This window comes from Apteryx rowi, unplaced genomic scaffold (assembly GCF_003343035.1).
Source record: "Apteryx rowi isolate R43461 unplaced genomic scaffold, aptRow1 scaffold_217, whole genome shotgun sequence".
Lineage (NCBI taxonomy): Eukaryota > Metazoa > Chordata > Aves > Apterygiformes > Apterygidae > Apteryx > Apteryx rowi.
Genome location: NW_020448497.1, coordinates 391,181 through 403,946, shown reverse-complemented (window position 1 = coordinate 403,946; position 12,766 = coordinate 391,181). Strand labels below are relative to the sequence as shown.

Here is a 12,766-nt window from a genome sequence, read left to right as displayed (position 1 = left end):
AAGATAAGGGCACCTACAGTAAGTTCCATTAGAGTACATCTGAGTCCTGGTGCCTTGACACAGCAGGTCTTACCCGGGTAAAGTTTAAGCATCTCATCATGATGTATTATGACATTGAGAAACATACACTTTCCTGATGCTGTGCCTATGGCAAAGCTAGCTGTATGAGGTCCTTGAATGATCTCAACCAAAGCTACAGAACATCAAAACTACAGAGCTAATTTACAGCTRTGTCCAACAAGGCTGCAACTCATCTAGTTAACGCCTTCTTGGACAAGGACCCAAAAAAGTACTTGACAAATACTGACAATTTCTTAGAAGCGGGCCTGCCTGCAGYGCGGAACCACTCATCCAGCATTCAGTTAGTTGACAGGCACTTCTGTGCAACCATATGCATCATACCAGCCCTTACATCTATGCTGTCTGCAAACACAATGCTGCTCTGTACATTGCTGTAAAGGTGCTGCTGTCTGAACAGTTGCAAAGGTCAAAAGTTTACTTGGCCATTTTGGCTGCACCTGAGTATCTCTAGCTATTCTCCCATCCCAAGATCAGCTTAGTCCCACCATGACCACTAAGTGGCAACTTCCTGGGGAAGAGAATACTCCCTGTCATCAGCCAGTAACCACAGCATTGCTGGAAGTGCTAGCATCCACCTAGCTGGCTATGACACACTGTGTTCTGAACTCTCTCCATTTTTAAGAAATGCATAATATAGTGGATCATTCCCTTACCAAACTAGGTGTGTGGCTCAGCAAACCTTCCTGGTGCGTCCATGCTAGTAACAACAGCACCTTTACTGATACCAAGCAAAAAAGTTGTCACACATACAAGAGGAGCAGGAATCATTCCTACACACATTATTTACGTCAAATTCCGAGCAGTCATCATTCTGAATACAGACATCTACAGCTCCATGTTTGTTAAGGTAGAAAATCTCCAGTCTAGCTCTACCTTTCATTGATACATTATTTAATTAAAATATAGCAGCCTGTATTTTCTGAATCAACTAGCATTTCATGTGTCTTGAATCAGGCAACCAAAAAGTGCATGGTTTTCAGAGGCTGGGAGGTTCAGCACTTTGAGAATGAGAGGGGCAGGGATTCAGGTCCTTTTAAAGGTCTCCCAATTTGTCAATACACCAAATAGATGCATCTAAAATAACAAAAACACAGAATTGTTGAGGTTGGAATGGACCTCTGGAGTGTGTCTAGTCACTGGGGAAAGTTATGCTCTGTACACAAAAAGTACATCTATTTTCATTTCTTTTAGAAGCAACTACACAGAGCAAAACTATCGGGGACAGAGGTATATGTCCTCTGTTTATCATCRCTATAGTTCACCAAACAGATATATTCACTTACCCTCTGCATCTCAAGAAATGCCAGAAAAATTATTCGTAAAAATGACACAGAACAAAAAATCCATGCAAATAAAAACAGACATGTCATGAACAAGAGCAACACTGTACCTGTAACTTGTGTAACTCTAATAAGCACTGCAAGTCCAACCCTTTAAATTATTGTGCAAATTATAACCATCATCTTTTGTTATACAGTACAGCCTTACAGAACATAAAATTATGACTATGGTACTGATATGCTAATAAGCTTTCTGCACTGTTGGATGGTTTAGTTGCAGATAGACTAATGCTGGCAGCAGATGAATAATTGCTTTCTATGTACTAAACATAACAGAGCTGCACAGAACTTCAGCATTTGTCAGCTTTATTTGTTTAAATGAGAAAAATGCTGACAGCAGTTATTGCTGTAATCCTTTTATTTATCAGACAAGAAAATTCTAGTTACTCTTAGCAGGTCTGATCCTGTGGGAAAAGCAAAAGTTGAAATATTTTAAAACTAATTCTGAGGTGCAGGCTGCAATGTTCAGGCAAGAAAAATAAAGCAGAAGGAAATGAGTCAGACCATAACTATTTTATTTTTACCACAGTAGCATCCAGTAGCTGAGGCTCTCACTTTATGAGGCAGAGTGCATACAGAAAAGTTCCTGTCCCGTCACGTTTAGGGCATAAACAGAAAAGGCAGACTACAGATTATTATCTCCCTTCTGCAGCTCAGAAACTAAGGCGGGACAACATGAAATGATACGGTCACTAACAGACCAGTTGACTGCAGCAGCACAGAGGTGGGAACCTGTATCCGCGCTAGCTGCAGCRTGTGCTGGCTTGCCTGCACTGACTTTCTGCACAGAAAGCCCCAAAGCCACAAGAGCAAAGGCGTCAGCTCAACCTCTGCGAGCCCACCAGGACCTATGGTACATCCTCAGGCAGCCAGCATCAGTATTTAACTGCAAAGCCATCCTTCCTCTCATGCTGCTCCTGCTCTTCAAATTAATATATTGACTCCTATCTTACTCTAAGACTATTTCTGTTCTATAAAAACAAAATCTTGTAAAATGGCATTTCATATTCAGCACAATGACAAAATATACCCATTGCMTACTAACAGCTGTCCTTCCTGTCCTTTTATAGGTGCACAATACTGAGCTGTAGGTAAAATCCACCAGCGACACTGTGCCTTCATGTACCACTGCCAAATACTTCTGGCATACACCTGGCTAAGAGCTTGCTGGAAAAAATTTGTAGAGATGCTAAGATACATTTTTTGCATTGAGCCTTAAATTTTCTCTTGTTTTGGAGCTTTGTTGTTATTTTTAACCACTCATCTGTATATTCTCTCAGAATTTTCATTTCTTAACAAATAGTGGAAGCGTGGAAAAGGACAGACCCGTTCTCATTTAGTGTGACTCCCTTTCAATTAATGCACGATTATCACACTCTTGAACCAGGGGCACTATTCCTGGCATAAAATCTAATGCAGTTTTTCACAGATGGAGGCTACACAGTATCCAGAATACTGTGTATGCTTGGTAAGACATGTTTATGCTCCAGATTTGGCTCCAAAAAATTAGGACATTGTCATTATGCACATTAAAAAAAACAAAAACAAAAAACAATAGTCTGCTGTCCACAGAAGGCTGGGGAGGAGTTCCAAAATAATTTATGGATAAATCATGAGAGAGAATATGTCCATGCGTGTCCTTCAACATTTTATTGCATATGGACTTTACTTGCACTCTTATGTTCTCAGGACCATTACAGTAGTTTTCAGGACACACTAAGTGGTCTGGACCACACTTATTTTCAGGGAACAATACTTTTAGGACTATCTCTGACCATGGGCTAAAATCAAATCTGCAACCTTTACATTCCATACCCCGTTTTCTATGTGTGTCCCTCTATGTCTCAAGCCTCAATGTTACTGGTGCTACTAAAAAAGTCTAATGTTGCTTTATCTTTCTTTATTCTGCTATTAATCCAAGCCTTAGAAAATGTAATTGCAGTGTTCACAAGACAGATTTTCATTAACCATATGGAAGAAAAACATTTAGGGACGACATTTCTTATATATTGATTCAGCAATGCCTTTGGAAGTAAAGGTTATGCTTATTAAATTCTTTTCAAAAAGGTAACAGTAAAAATTAAAATTCATCCAGATTAGCATTTACAAAAAGCCTTTAGTATGAAATTTCTTCAGAATGTGTCACTTACAAAAGAATGCCAAATACCACTGCCACTTTAGGAAATGTAACTTCTTTTTAAATGGCATTTTTCCCCTAAAAAGGAATTTCTTGTAATGATAGAGAGGATGTTATGCCTACACCGCTATTTCCAAGACATGGAGTTGCCTAGCAATCTTTGAATTTAAAAGGAGGAACAAAGCAATAACAAAACAAAATTGTGAAATTACAAGACGGCACAGCATTAAATTGGTTTGCAATACTTATCAAGATGCTTCTAAATGAGAAAGGATATAGGGTGTGCTGGGAGCACAATAGAATCTGTTGATCATTTTTCAGCTTTCTCTCTTCTCATTCTCTCCTTTTAGATATGCACTTTTACACAATGGATTTCTCCCATTTAGCTTCACTACCTATCTAATACCTATCACTGCTGGGGTGAAGGGGAATTTCAAGTCATGCAGCATAGCAAAACCGCCATYGCTTTTCAAGCTTTGTCCTGGCTGAGGAGTTTCATAAAAGCATAGGTTTTCCATCTTTGTAGTTCCCACCACATATTATGCAATCAAAATATGCAAAACTACTGTTGCCCCCAAAACTATATATTTTTTTCAGAGAGCTCACCGTCTTTGGTTAATGTTGAATCAGGCCTCAAATCTCCACTCTGAAAAGTTGGTGGTGCATATGCAGTTTGTTACCCTCTCTGCATATTGCCTCCTGCATCTAGGTTCATTTTTCTTCCCACTCTTCCCTCCCCATTTGTACTATGCCTTTTCTGCCAGGATGCGTATTTGCCTTCTTTGCCTTTCAGCGCTGCCCTTTTCTTACTTCCTCCAAACCTCTGCTTTCCCCTTTTGCATTTTGGAAAACAGCATCTCCCAACTCTGTACAGCTGTGTCCATATGGTACATCACAAGCTGACGTGAGCTGGCTTTACCCGCCCATCAGGCCAACTAAAACATGTTGTTGCAGCACTGCAGCAACAAGCTTAGGCTGATACACCCTGCCCTCCTAGCAAGGCTTATTTGCTGTGCTCTGGGCAGAGCTGACATCACCATATGACTTAGGAATTAGAGCTGGCTCCCACTCCTCCACTAAGTCCAACTAAGTCACATCCACAGTTTTCCTGTTCGTTTATCTCTGAATGTGCTCTCCTCTTCCTTGTTCTGTTTTATATACTGCTGATAGACACTGCATTCAAATATATCTTCAAAAGGATACATCAGCCCTACCTGTAGTCTCATCCATGCTTTCCTCAGACACATGCTCGTTTTGATGGACCCATTCACCATTACACTTGAAGAAAATCTGCATAGCTGGCATAGCTTTGCAACGTAAGACGATGGGGTTGCTTTTTATAATGTAGGCATCGTCTGGTTCCTCCATAAAATGAGGCAGTGTTCCAGGAGCAGACGGGATAGACTCTGGAAGGGCTTCACTGTTATCATTTCCTGAAAGGGAAGGAAAGGAAAATATACATTTTTCATGTTATTCCACCCTATGTATCATCTCATTTATTTGACTAAATGCCATTTGGGATTTTATTATAAGCTAATAACACCTGAAGAAAGCAACAGTTGTCACGAATTTGTTTTACATGACATTAAACAGAGAGAGAGAGAGAAAGAGAGAGACAGAGACATATACACACACAATCACAATAATTTAAATGTAAGAGCTACCAAGAAAATTGAAGCATCAGAAAAATGCATCATCACTATACCCAATTTTATAGATGGGAACTGAGGCACAGAGAGATTAAATGGGTCACATAAGGTCAGACAGAAAGTCTGTGGAAGCAGCAGAAATTAAACCTTATTCTCTTGAGTGACAGTCCAGTGCCTTAACTACCAGACCTGCCTTTCTCTCAAACACTGAATTTAATTTCCTTTAGACAGTTGCTGTAGATTTAACAGGGATCAGAGCGTTAACCACAGAGAAATACATTGGTACGAACAGCATTACTGTAGCACTCCAGCAGTGGAATAAGCAAACTGCGATTTCATACCCACTTACAGGAAATTTTCAATATGCTTTTACGCTGATTCCATTTACTTCAGCCCCTTTAAGGTGATATAAAGGTGGAAAAATGGTTTCTGTAGGGCTAGAGCCTGCAAGACAGTGAGTTTTCTCAGCTTACATCGCAGACAGTAGGTTCCATGGGCATTCATTCAGCACCATATAAGCCTAGGTGTCTTATTTTCTGAATTCCTATACTCAAACATGAATATAGAAGCACTGAAATACAAGCTTCTCATTTACTGCAACTCTTTTTATTGAGTCAAATCCTAGTCCCTGCAGTTAAACTCAGAAAATTCCCATTGATTTTTAGCAAGAATGGGTTTGGTCCCAGTACATTTATTTCACTATATGGTCAGTTTTGTGAGAAAATTTGGAGAGCAACAACAAAAATAAGCCAGGAAGGATCAAATTATGAAGGAAGATTTAAAAGGACTGAACACATACAGTGTAGCCAAATTATAAGAGAGGAGATCGCAGTCTCTATGCAGATGAAGGAAATACACTATAACAGAGGAATAGCTGAGGGCAATATATATGTGATTTCACCGAAAATAACGAGATGAAGTTAGATGAAAGGTAAGTTATGATGAAATAAAATAAGTCTAAAAAAATCCACAGATCTAGCAGATTATGGAAAAAGAGAATATATTTTGTCATCATCTCTGTTAATAATACATATCTCTCACTTAGAACTCTGTTTATCTGTGCATGAACATATATATTGTATATGTGCTGTGAGATTATTATGATTTTCAAATGAGCTCAAAAGGGGCCTATTTTGCATATGGCCACAATATTTTAAATGACATTCACAACATACTTCATAAAATATTATCATAATTCTTAGTTTTTTACTGCTAGTCGTTTATGCCAATTTCCATCTTGTCAATCTTTAGTAACACTGTGTCCCCTGCAGGCTTTATTAAACCAAAGCTTTATAGGAAATAACAAAAAATGGCATTATAAGAATTTGGAGATGCACAGAAATCAATGCTTTGAATGCCTCACGAGGCAGCAACACCCTTGTATGGAGGAAGAACAGTGGACAGTTCAATAAGGAGCATTCAGCCAGAGAACTTCGAATCTCCCATTGTTATTCCACTAAATTTGCTATTTAGGGCCTGACACAAAGGACGAAATCCTGGCCCCACTGAATTTAAGAGAATAATTCTCCTTGCACATGGGATCAGGCCATGCTGTGGCTTCAGATCCTCGTTAACATGTTACCAATGAGCACCTAAAAGCAACAAATTCTACACTTCTTGCGGGACTCCTATCCAGCTCCTGTCCAGCTCACCTCACCAACAGATAAACTGAGTGAAGTACAAAATATTTTATGCTATCACCAGCAGAGTGACCTTGAGTTGTAGAAGTGGCTCATCCCTAAATAAAACATTTAACATAAAGAGATAAGTCAAGGTGCATCTTTTCACTTAAACRTAACTGGCACAATGTTAAGTGCCCTTAAAATCAGTTTGAAACAAAGATCACAGTACACCAAAAGAGCAATGATTCTCTATATCCTACCCCAGCTGACTCATAGATAGATATTATACTTTGGCAAGATGTACTACTAGAATTGCTTGAATTCGTTGTTGTACCACCTGTTACAATTCAGATGAAACTGGCATCTGGCAAGAACTTAACTTACGTCACTGAGTAGAAGTCCACACAATTCCTAGCAGAGGTAAGCAAGGCAACTCATCATCCTACACCGTGTGAGGTTAGGCTGCAAGGCAGTTCTGTGCCTCTGAGGTTACACAGTCTGAGAAAATTCACTATGGATTTGCATTCCTTGCTTTTTTTTAATGGAGATGTTACTTTTCTCCATATGGCTACCTAATTAGACAGGGACTGCAATCACACCCATTTAATGTGTTGCAGTAACTAGAGTTTTTGCATCTTAAATATTTAGTGTGATTTATGATACACAAGACTTTCTTTACTGGTCCCTTTATCATACTTAAACAGAAGAATCAAACAGCAGTATTTCAGATACATTAAAATAAATGTCCTTCTGCATATCAGTGTCTCACTCTAACCCCAATTAAAATGACATTTCCTGCCACACACACTAAAAGATCTCCCACAAACAGATGAGTAAAAACAGCAACAAGCAACCTCTTCATTTCAAACTATATTGCCTAGCTGAGTTCTCACCTTGATGCTATGTAAATCAGAGATCACGGAAGAGACTTATACAAGCTTCAGGAGAGGGTAAAAATTTTGGAACAAAAAGACTAMAGAAAGGAATATTTGGCCCAAATTTTTACTTCATGTTGAAGTCCTAAACAGTTTGGCTACTGCAATCAATAGCAAAGCAAGATTAGACAGACTATTATGAGACATTTCAACCCCCTTTTAAAACAATTTAGAAGTACTTAGCTGAAATAGGAAGTTGTATTTTACCAGCCAAATCTATATCGCACAACTCACCTCCCATACTGATCACCTGAACTAATGCAATTCACTGTTTCAGAAGCGGGCTTCTTGGAGGTATACTGCAGAACCCCAGCATTTCAGAATTTAAAATGATGACACAATATTTATGTCTCTATGAGACAAGATATATACATATACATATATATACACTCACAAGCAGTATTAAATATTCAACTAGCAGTAGCTGTCACAGACCTTTTTCTAATTAGTACTAAAGTGATTATCTTACAGGAAGATAATGCCTACACTGAAGTTCGGGCATTCTAAGAACCAGATGCTGCCCACTCTTAACCAGGCAGAACAACTTCCAGGGTCAAGCCCTAAGAAATCATATTTAGAAGGCCATTACCAATGTTATATAAATATACATCCATTTCAAGATAAACACTACTGTAGCTGAGATTACTAGAATAGCTGCTGACCAAAGCAAAACCTCTTCTAAAGGGTACTTAGTACATATATTTTTTGATTTAATGTATCTTTCTGTTGTGCACCATCTTTTTCAAGCCTTAACTTGTTTTCAAATCATCTGAAGCCTACTGGAATTTTGGAAGGGTTTTGATTTCAAATTATTATGGCTTTTCATTTATAACTGTCAGTTTTCAAGATTCAGGCCATTCATAGTTACAGAAAAATGGTTGTTTTAATGCAACAGTGAATGACAGAAGATCGAACAATCAAACACAATTCTTGTATTTTTCATTTCTGGAAAATTACCTTTCAGGAAGTGCTTTGTGTTTTATGTTCTGCACGCTAGTACAATAGGGATTTTAAATCTTTTTATGACAATAATAGAAACAAAAAAGAAAGGGGAAAAAAGAGTTAGGAGCAAACACTAAATTCTTCTATGGAATAAATATACTGCTGCTAGTGGTCAGCTCACATTTTAAAATCTTGATAGCACCAGAGATAAATCCTTCAATATTTCAAATCTGAATAAGATATAATTTAGATGTTAGAAAAACTTTAAAGTGAGATTTTAAAACAGAATGCAAAATGAGTTCTAAATTTTTTTTTTTTGAAAAGATTGTAATTTTTAAAGAAGTAAGTAATATTATTTTCTAGATTAAAAAAAAAAAGTGTCCCAAACAAACCAAATAACTTGCTGGGGATAAATATGGATATTCATTTTGTAACAATAATCACGATAAAACAACTACATCCTCTGATGCTACCTACCACAGAAGACTCCGTTACTTTCAGGTTATAAAACCAAGCATTTTCTGCTTTTCCTAACTGAATATTTTCATGTTATTGTATTTGAGTGCAAATACATCAGATCTAGGTGCTATTAAGCTTTCTATTCCAGAACGAGTCGAAGTACTCTCTATTCTCTTTATCTCTTTGACATCTTTCCAAGGCTAAGACTCTCTCTTAATAACTTCACAGTCTAAATAGGCACCAAAACAAAGAGATGCCTAACACCTGGAAGCAAAGACACAAAGACTTTTCATGAGTAAACACAGTCGTTTTTAAATTTTGATAGTATAAAACAAAGTTCTAGAAAAAGTAACAAATATGATCATTTCCCTACCTCAATTTCCTCCCACTCATAATTAAGTTTTCCTAAGATCCGAGTCTTCTCAGGATCCCCAATTTCCCTACCCTGCTCTTCGGGGGGGGGGGGGTGTTCTTTGTTTTCTTATTCAGGGAATCTCCTTCAAACTAGTTCCTTCCTATCTCACCTGTGCCAAGAGGGAGACATGAGTCACTCTGATACAAAGACATTCCCTCTTTAGATTCCTCCTCTTGCTCAAAAGTTCCTTCCCTTTTGTTTCCTTTTTCCAGGTCCTCTGAATTTATAAACCTTGGCATTAGCACTTGATTTCTTTATTAGGCTCTTGGAAATCTTCTGCACTCTAAGTTTTAGACCCCTGCAGGCAATTCAGAAAAATCTGCCTTTCCCTGATTAAACCATCCCACTGCTCCTTTTGGGCACATCTATTCGCTGTTTGAAAGAGACAATGAGCGATGATCAGAGTTGAACTTCTGTATGCCCACTTCCTACCGCCTTTTTCATACATCTGATACTAGTAATTCCTGTGGATCTTTGAACCACCTACAGTCCATTATTTGCTGAAAACTAAATAATGTCAACTGTCTTCTTCATGCAAATTCATTTTTACAGGAAAGTCAGAGGACAAAAAAATTCATGTTACAGAATACATAAATTCCTTATGTGCTTCACTAAAGAAAACGCTTAATGAACCAAACACAAAAATAATTAAGCCAGTCATTCTGTACTTGAGATGCACATGAACTAACAAAGTATTTTGGACTATGTTTGTATCAATTACTGTGACTCCAGGGCAGAGAGAACCTGAGAACTGTTAAACAGATGAACTTGCTTTTGAATAATAAATGCCTTTTGAAGTAACAAATATCAAAGAAATGTATATTTGCAATGGTTCTCTCTGTTTTTGAGTATTCTAAATGTAGTTTTCAAAGCTGTGAAACATAAATAAGATACCCTAAATCAAACAATTTCAAACCCAGAATYATCTTCAGGGATCATCTTTGCTTTATCGGGGGAAAAAAAAGGCTAATATCACAGTGAAGATTCTAGGCTGGTGAAATTATATTATACTCAAATTATTGCTATTCAATTTTCAAAATGGACTGAACCTCATAGCAAAACCCATGGCTTAAGTGTTAAGTACCTATCAAATAGGCTTGTGAGGAAAAATTCTCTTGTTAACAATGTTTGCATACCCAGGAGTAAGGAAGTCTAAGAACATCAATGTTATCAGTTTCAGAGCATTCTATAAAGAAACGAGTAGTTTAAGTGACTTCGATTATGCAACCAAAGAGTACATTTTTTTTTACTGTATTTCATCTAACCTGCAAGGAGGGAATATTTCTCCTGCTTTTAAGTTGTACATCTGAGGCAATTGCCATCTATGTTTTTAAGATACTCTCTTAAAACTGACATCTCATAGGATGCCACCTCGTGGGGAAGTAGAAATAAACCTTCCAACTCCTCTGGCTGTGCCGATAAAATCTGCTACACTAATAGCATCTGAGACTAACTAGTGTTTGGAAACCCCGATTGTGAAAGTGAAAACCCAGAAGCTTCAGTAATTAATTCAGGCACTTGACAAAGGACAGGTGGTCTTTGAACAAAATGGAGCACTGGTGGGAAATCAAGGATTGCTTAAAAAAATCCTCCACAACCACAATCACTTCTATATTTCACACCTTTGCAGCCAGGGTCTTCTAAATTTTCAGCACATGTTGAAAATCACAAGTGCAGCATACGCATCTCAGCAAGCCAACATTCGATATCAGTATGTTAGCTTCATCAGACCCTCTTGCTTCCTATGGACATAAAGTATAAACTTTCAGCAGCTGTACCATAATCCTTCTCATCAAATATTTGGGTGACAGGTGGAAAATTGTTCTGCCAGCTGAGGAAGACAAAATCCATTCCTCCTGGCAATTTTCTGCAATGAAAACTCCAAAAAATGAATGTGCAATAAGTTGTGGAAATAAATCTAAAATATTATCACACAAAWGCAGTGTGTTCAAAATCTTTAGCTGTAAAATAATCCCTCTTATCTGAATTTTAAAAAATTTGGTTTCTGTTTCTATGTGCATAGGACCAGATATTAGATATTAGGCTGGATGTTTCTACTTGAAACTATTAGCTATACACCTGTAGTTTTTTTTCCCCCCCCCCCCATTTTTCTTTGCTTTGAAATGCACTATGGTTTCTCTAATCACCGCTTTTAAAGCGTCTTGCATGTATCAAGCAAGTCTGACAACAAATCTGGGTAGTAAATATTATCAATTTCATGTTACAGAAGGCTAAGTAGTCAGTCTGAAACTGAATGGTGCGACTAAGTGCAAGTCATGACACTAGGAACCAAATGTGAGGGGTACTAAGTTCTAGTGCTTAGCAAAACCATGCTTAGTTGCATACACTATTCTTTGTTATTYAGAAGAGTTTGGATGACATAGTGTCCAGCTTATTAGCATGAAAGGAGAGTGAAATTTAGGATATAATCACGGAAACAAGCTGTCTTAATACGATTAAAAATCAAGRCAACTGTGAAGTATAACATACAAATTTTTAAATGCCTGTTTCTCTATCCACTTTAAAAATCCTTTCCTACATAACCTACTTTATGTCCACCAAGCTTTAACGGGCTCAATGCTTCTTCAACAGAGATAAAACAGACATGTAAGAGAAAGTCCTGGTGTACCCAAAAGACTACCCACAGGCTCACAAGCAGGTGAGTGGAACTGTCTGGAGAATGACAGAATGACCTGCCATGATTGTAAGCAACTGAGTGAGTCTGCTTCAATAATTCACTGCTCCTTGGCTAAAACACGAAAACTCACCGTGTGCGCACTATTAGGCCACTGAAAGGCAAATCAATGAGTCTGCTCGAACCACCTATTCTCCTCACTGACAAGCAGCACACACGAGTACCCTTAACCATGATTCAGATGAGCAATATTTTCCTAAAACATTCTGATCTGATCTCCTTCATTTCAACACTTGCTTTCATTTTTGACCAAACAGCAATAAAATCATCCAAATCTCTTCTCACACAGAATGCAACTGAGAAAGACACTATGATGTCCACATCTCAACAAAACTGATGGGACAGTATGCTTTAAGAATATAAGTATTACTGTTTGTGTGAGCAGCGTTTCTTCCATTGAAAAGATTTTTTTATGCTAATATGGGTGAGGCTATTTTCTCAATCTTTGTTTATTCCAGCTTTCTTTCCCTTAATACGTTATGAGATTTAGT

General features: G+C 37.8%; 1 protein-coding gene across 1 annotated transcript in view; it reads right to left on the bottom strand.

Moving 5' to 3' along the window:
- The window catches only part of UNC5D (unc-5 netrin receptor D), a 101,317-nt gene extending 88,868 nt beyond the window's left edge, over positions 1–12,449 (bottom strand). Inside the window, exons 1-3 of the mRNA XM_026064485.1 lie at positions 12,349–12,449; positions 7,647–7,685; positions 4,773–5,005 (exon numbers count right to left, since the gene is read on the bottom strand). Coding sequence (XP_025920270.1) covers positions 4,773–5,005; positions 7,647–7,685; positions 12,349–12,449 — 373 coding nt within the window. The remainder of the gene's footprint in view (positions 1–4,772; positions 5,006–7,646; positions 7,686–12,348) is intronic.
- Positions 12,450–12,766: the final 317 nt, after the last annotated feature.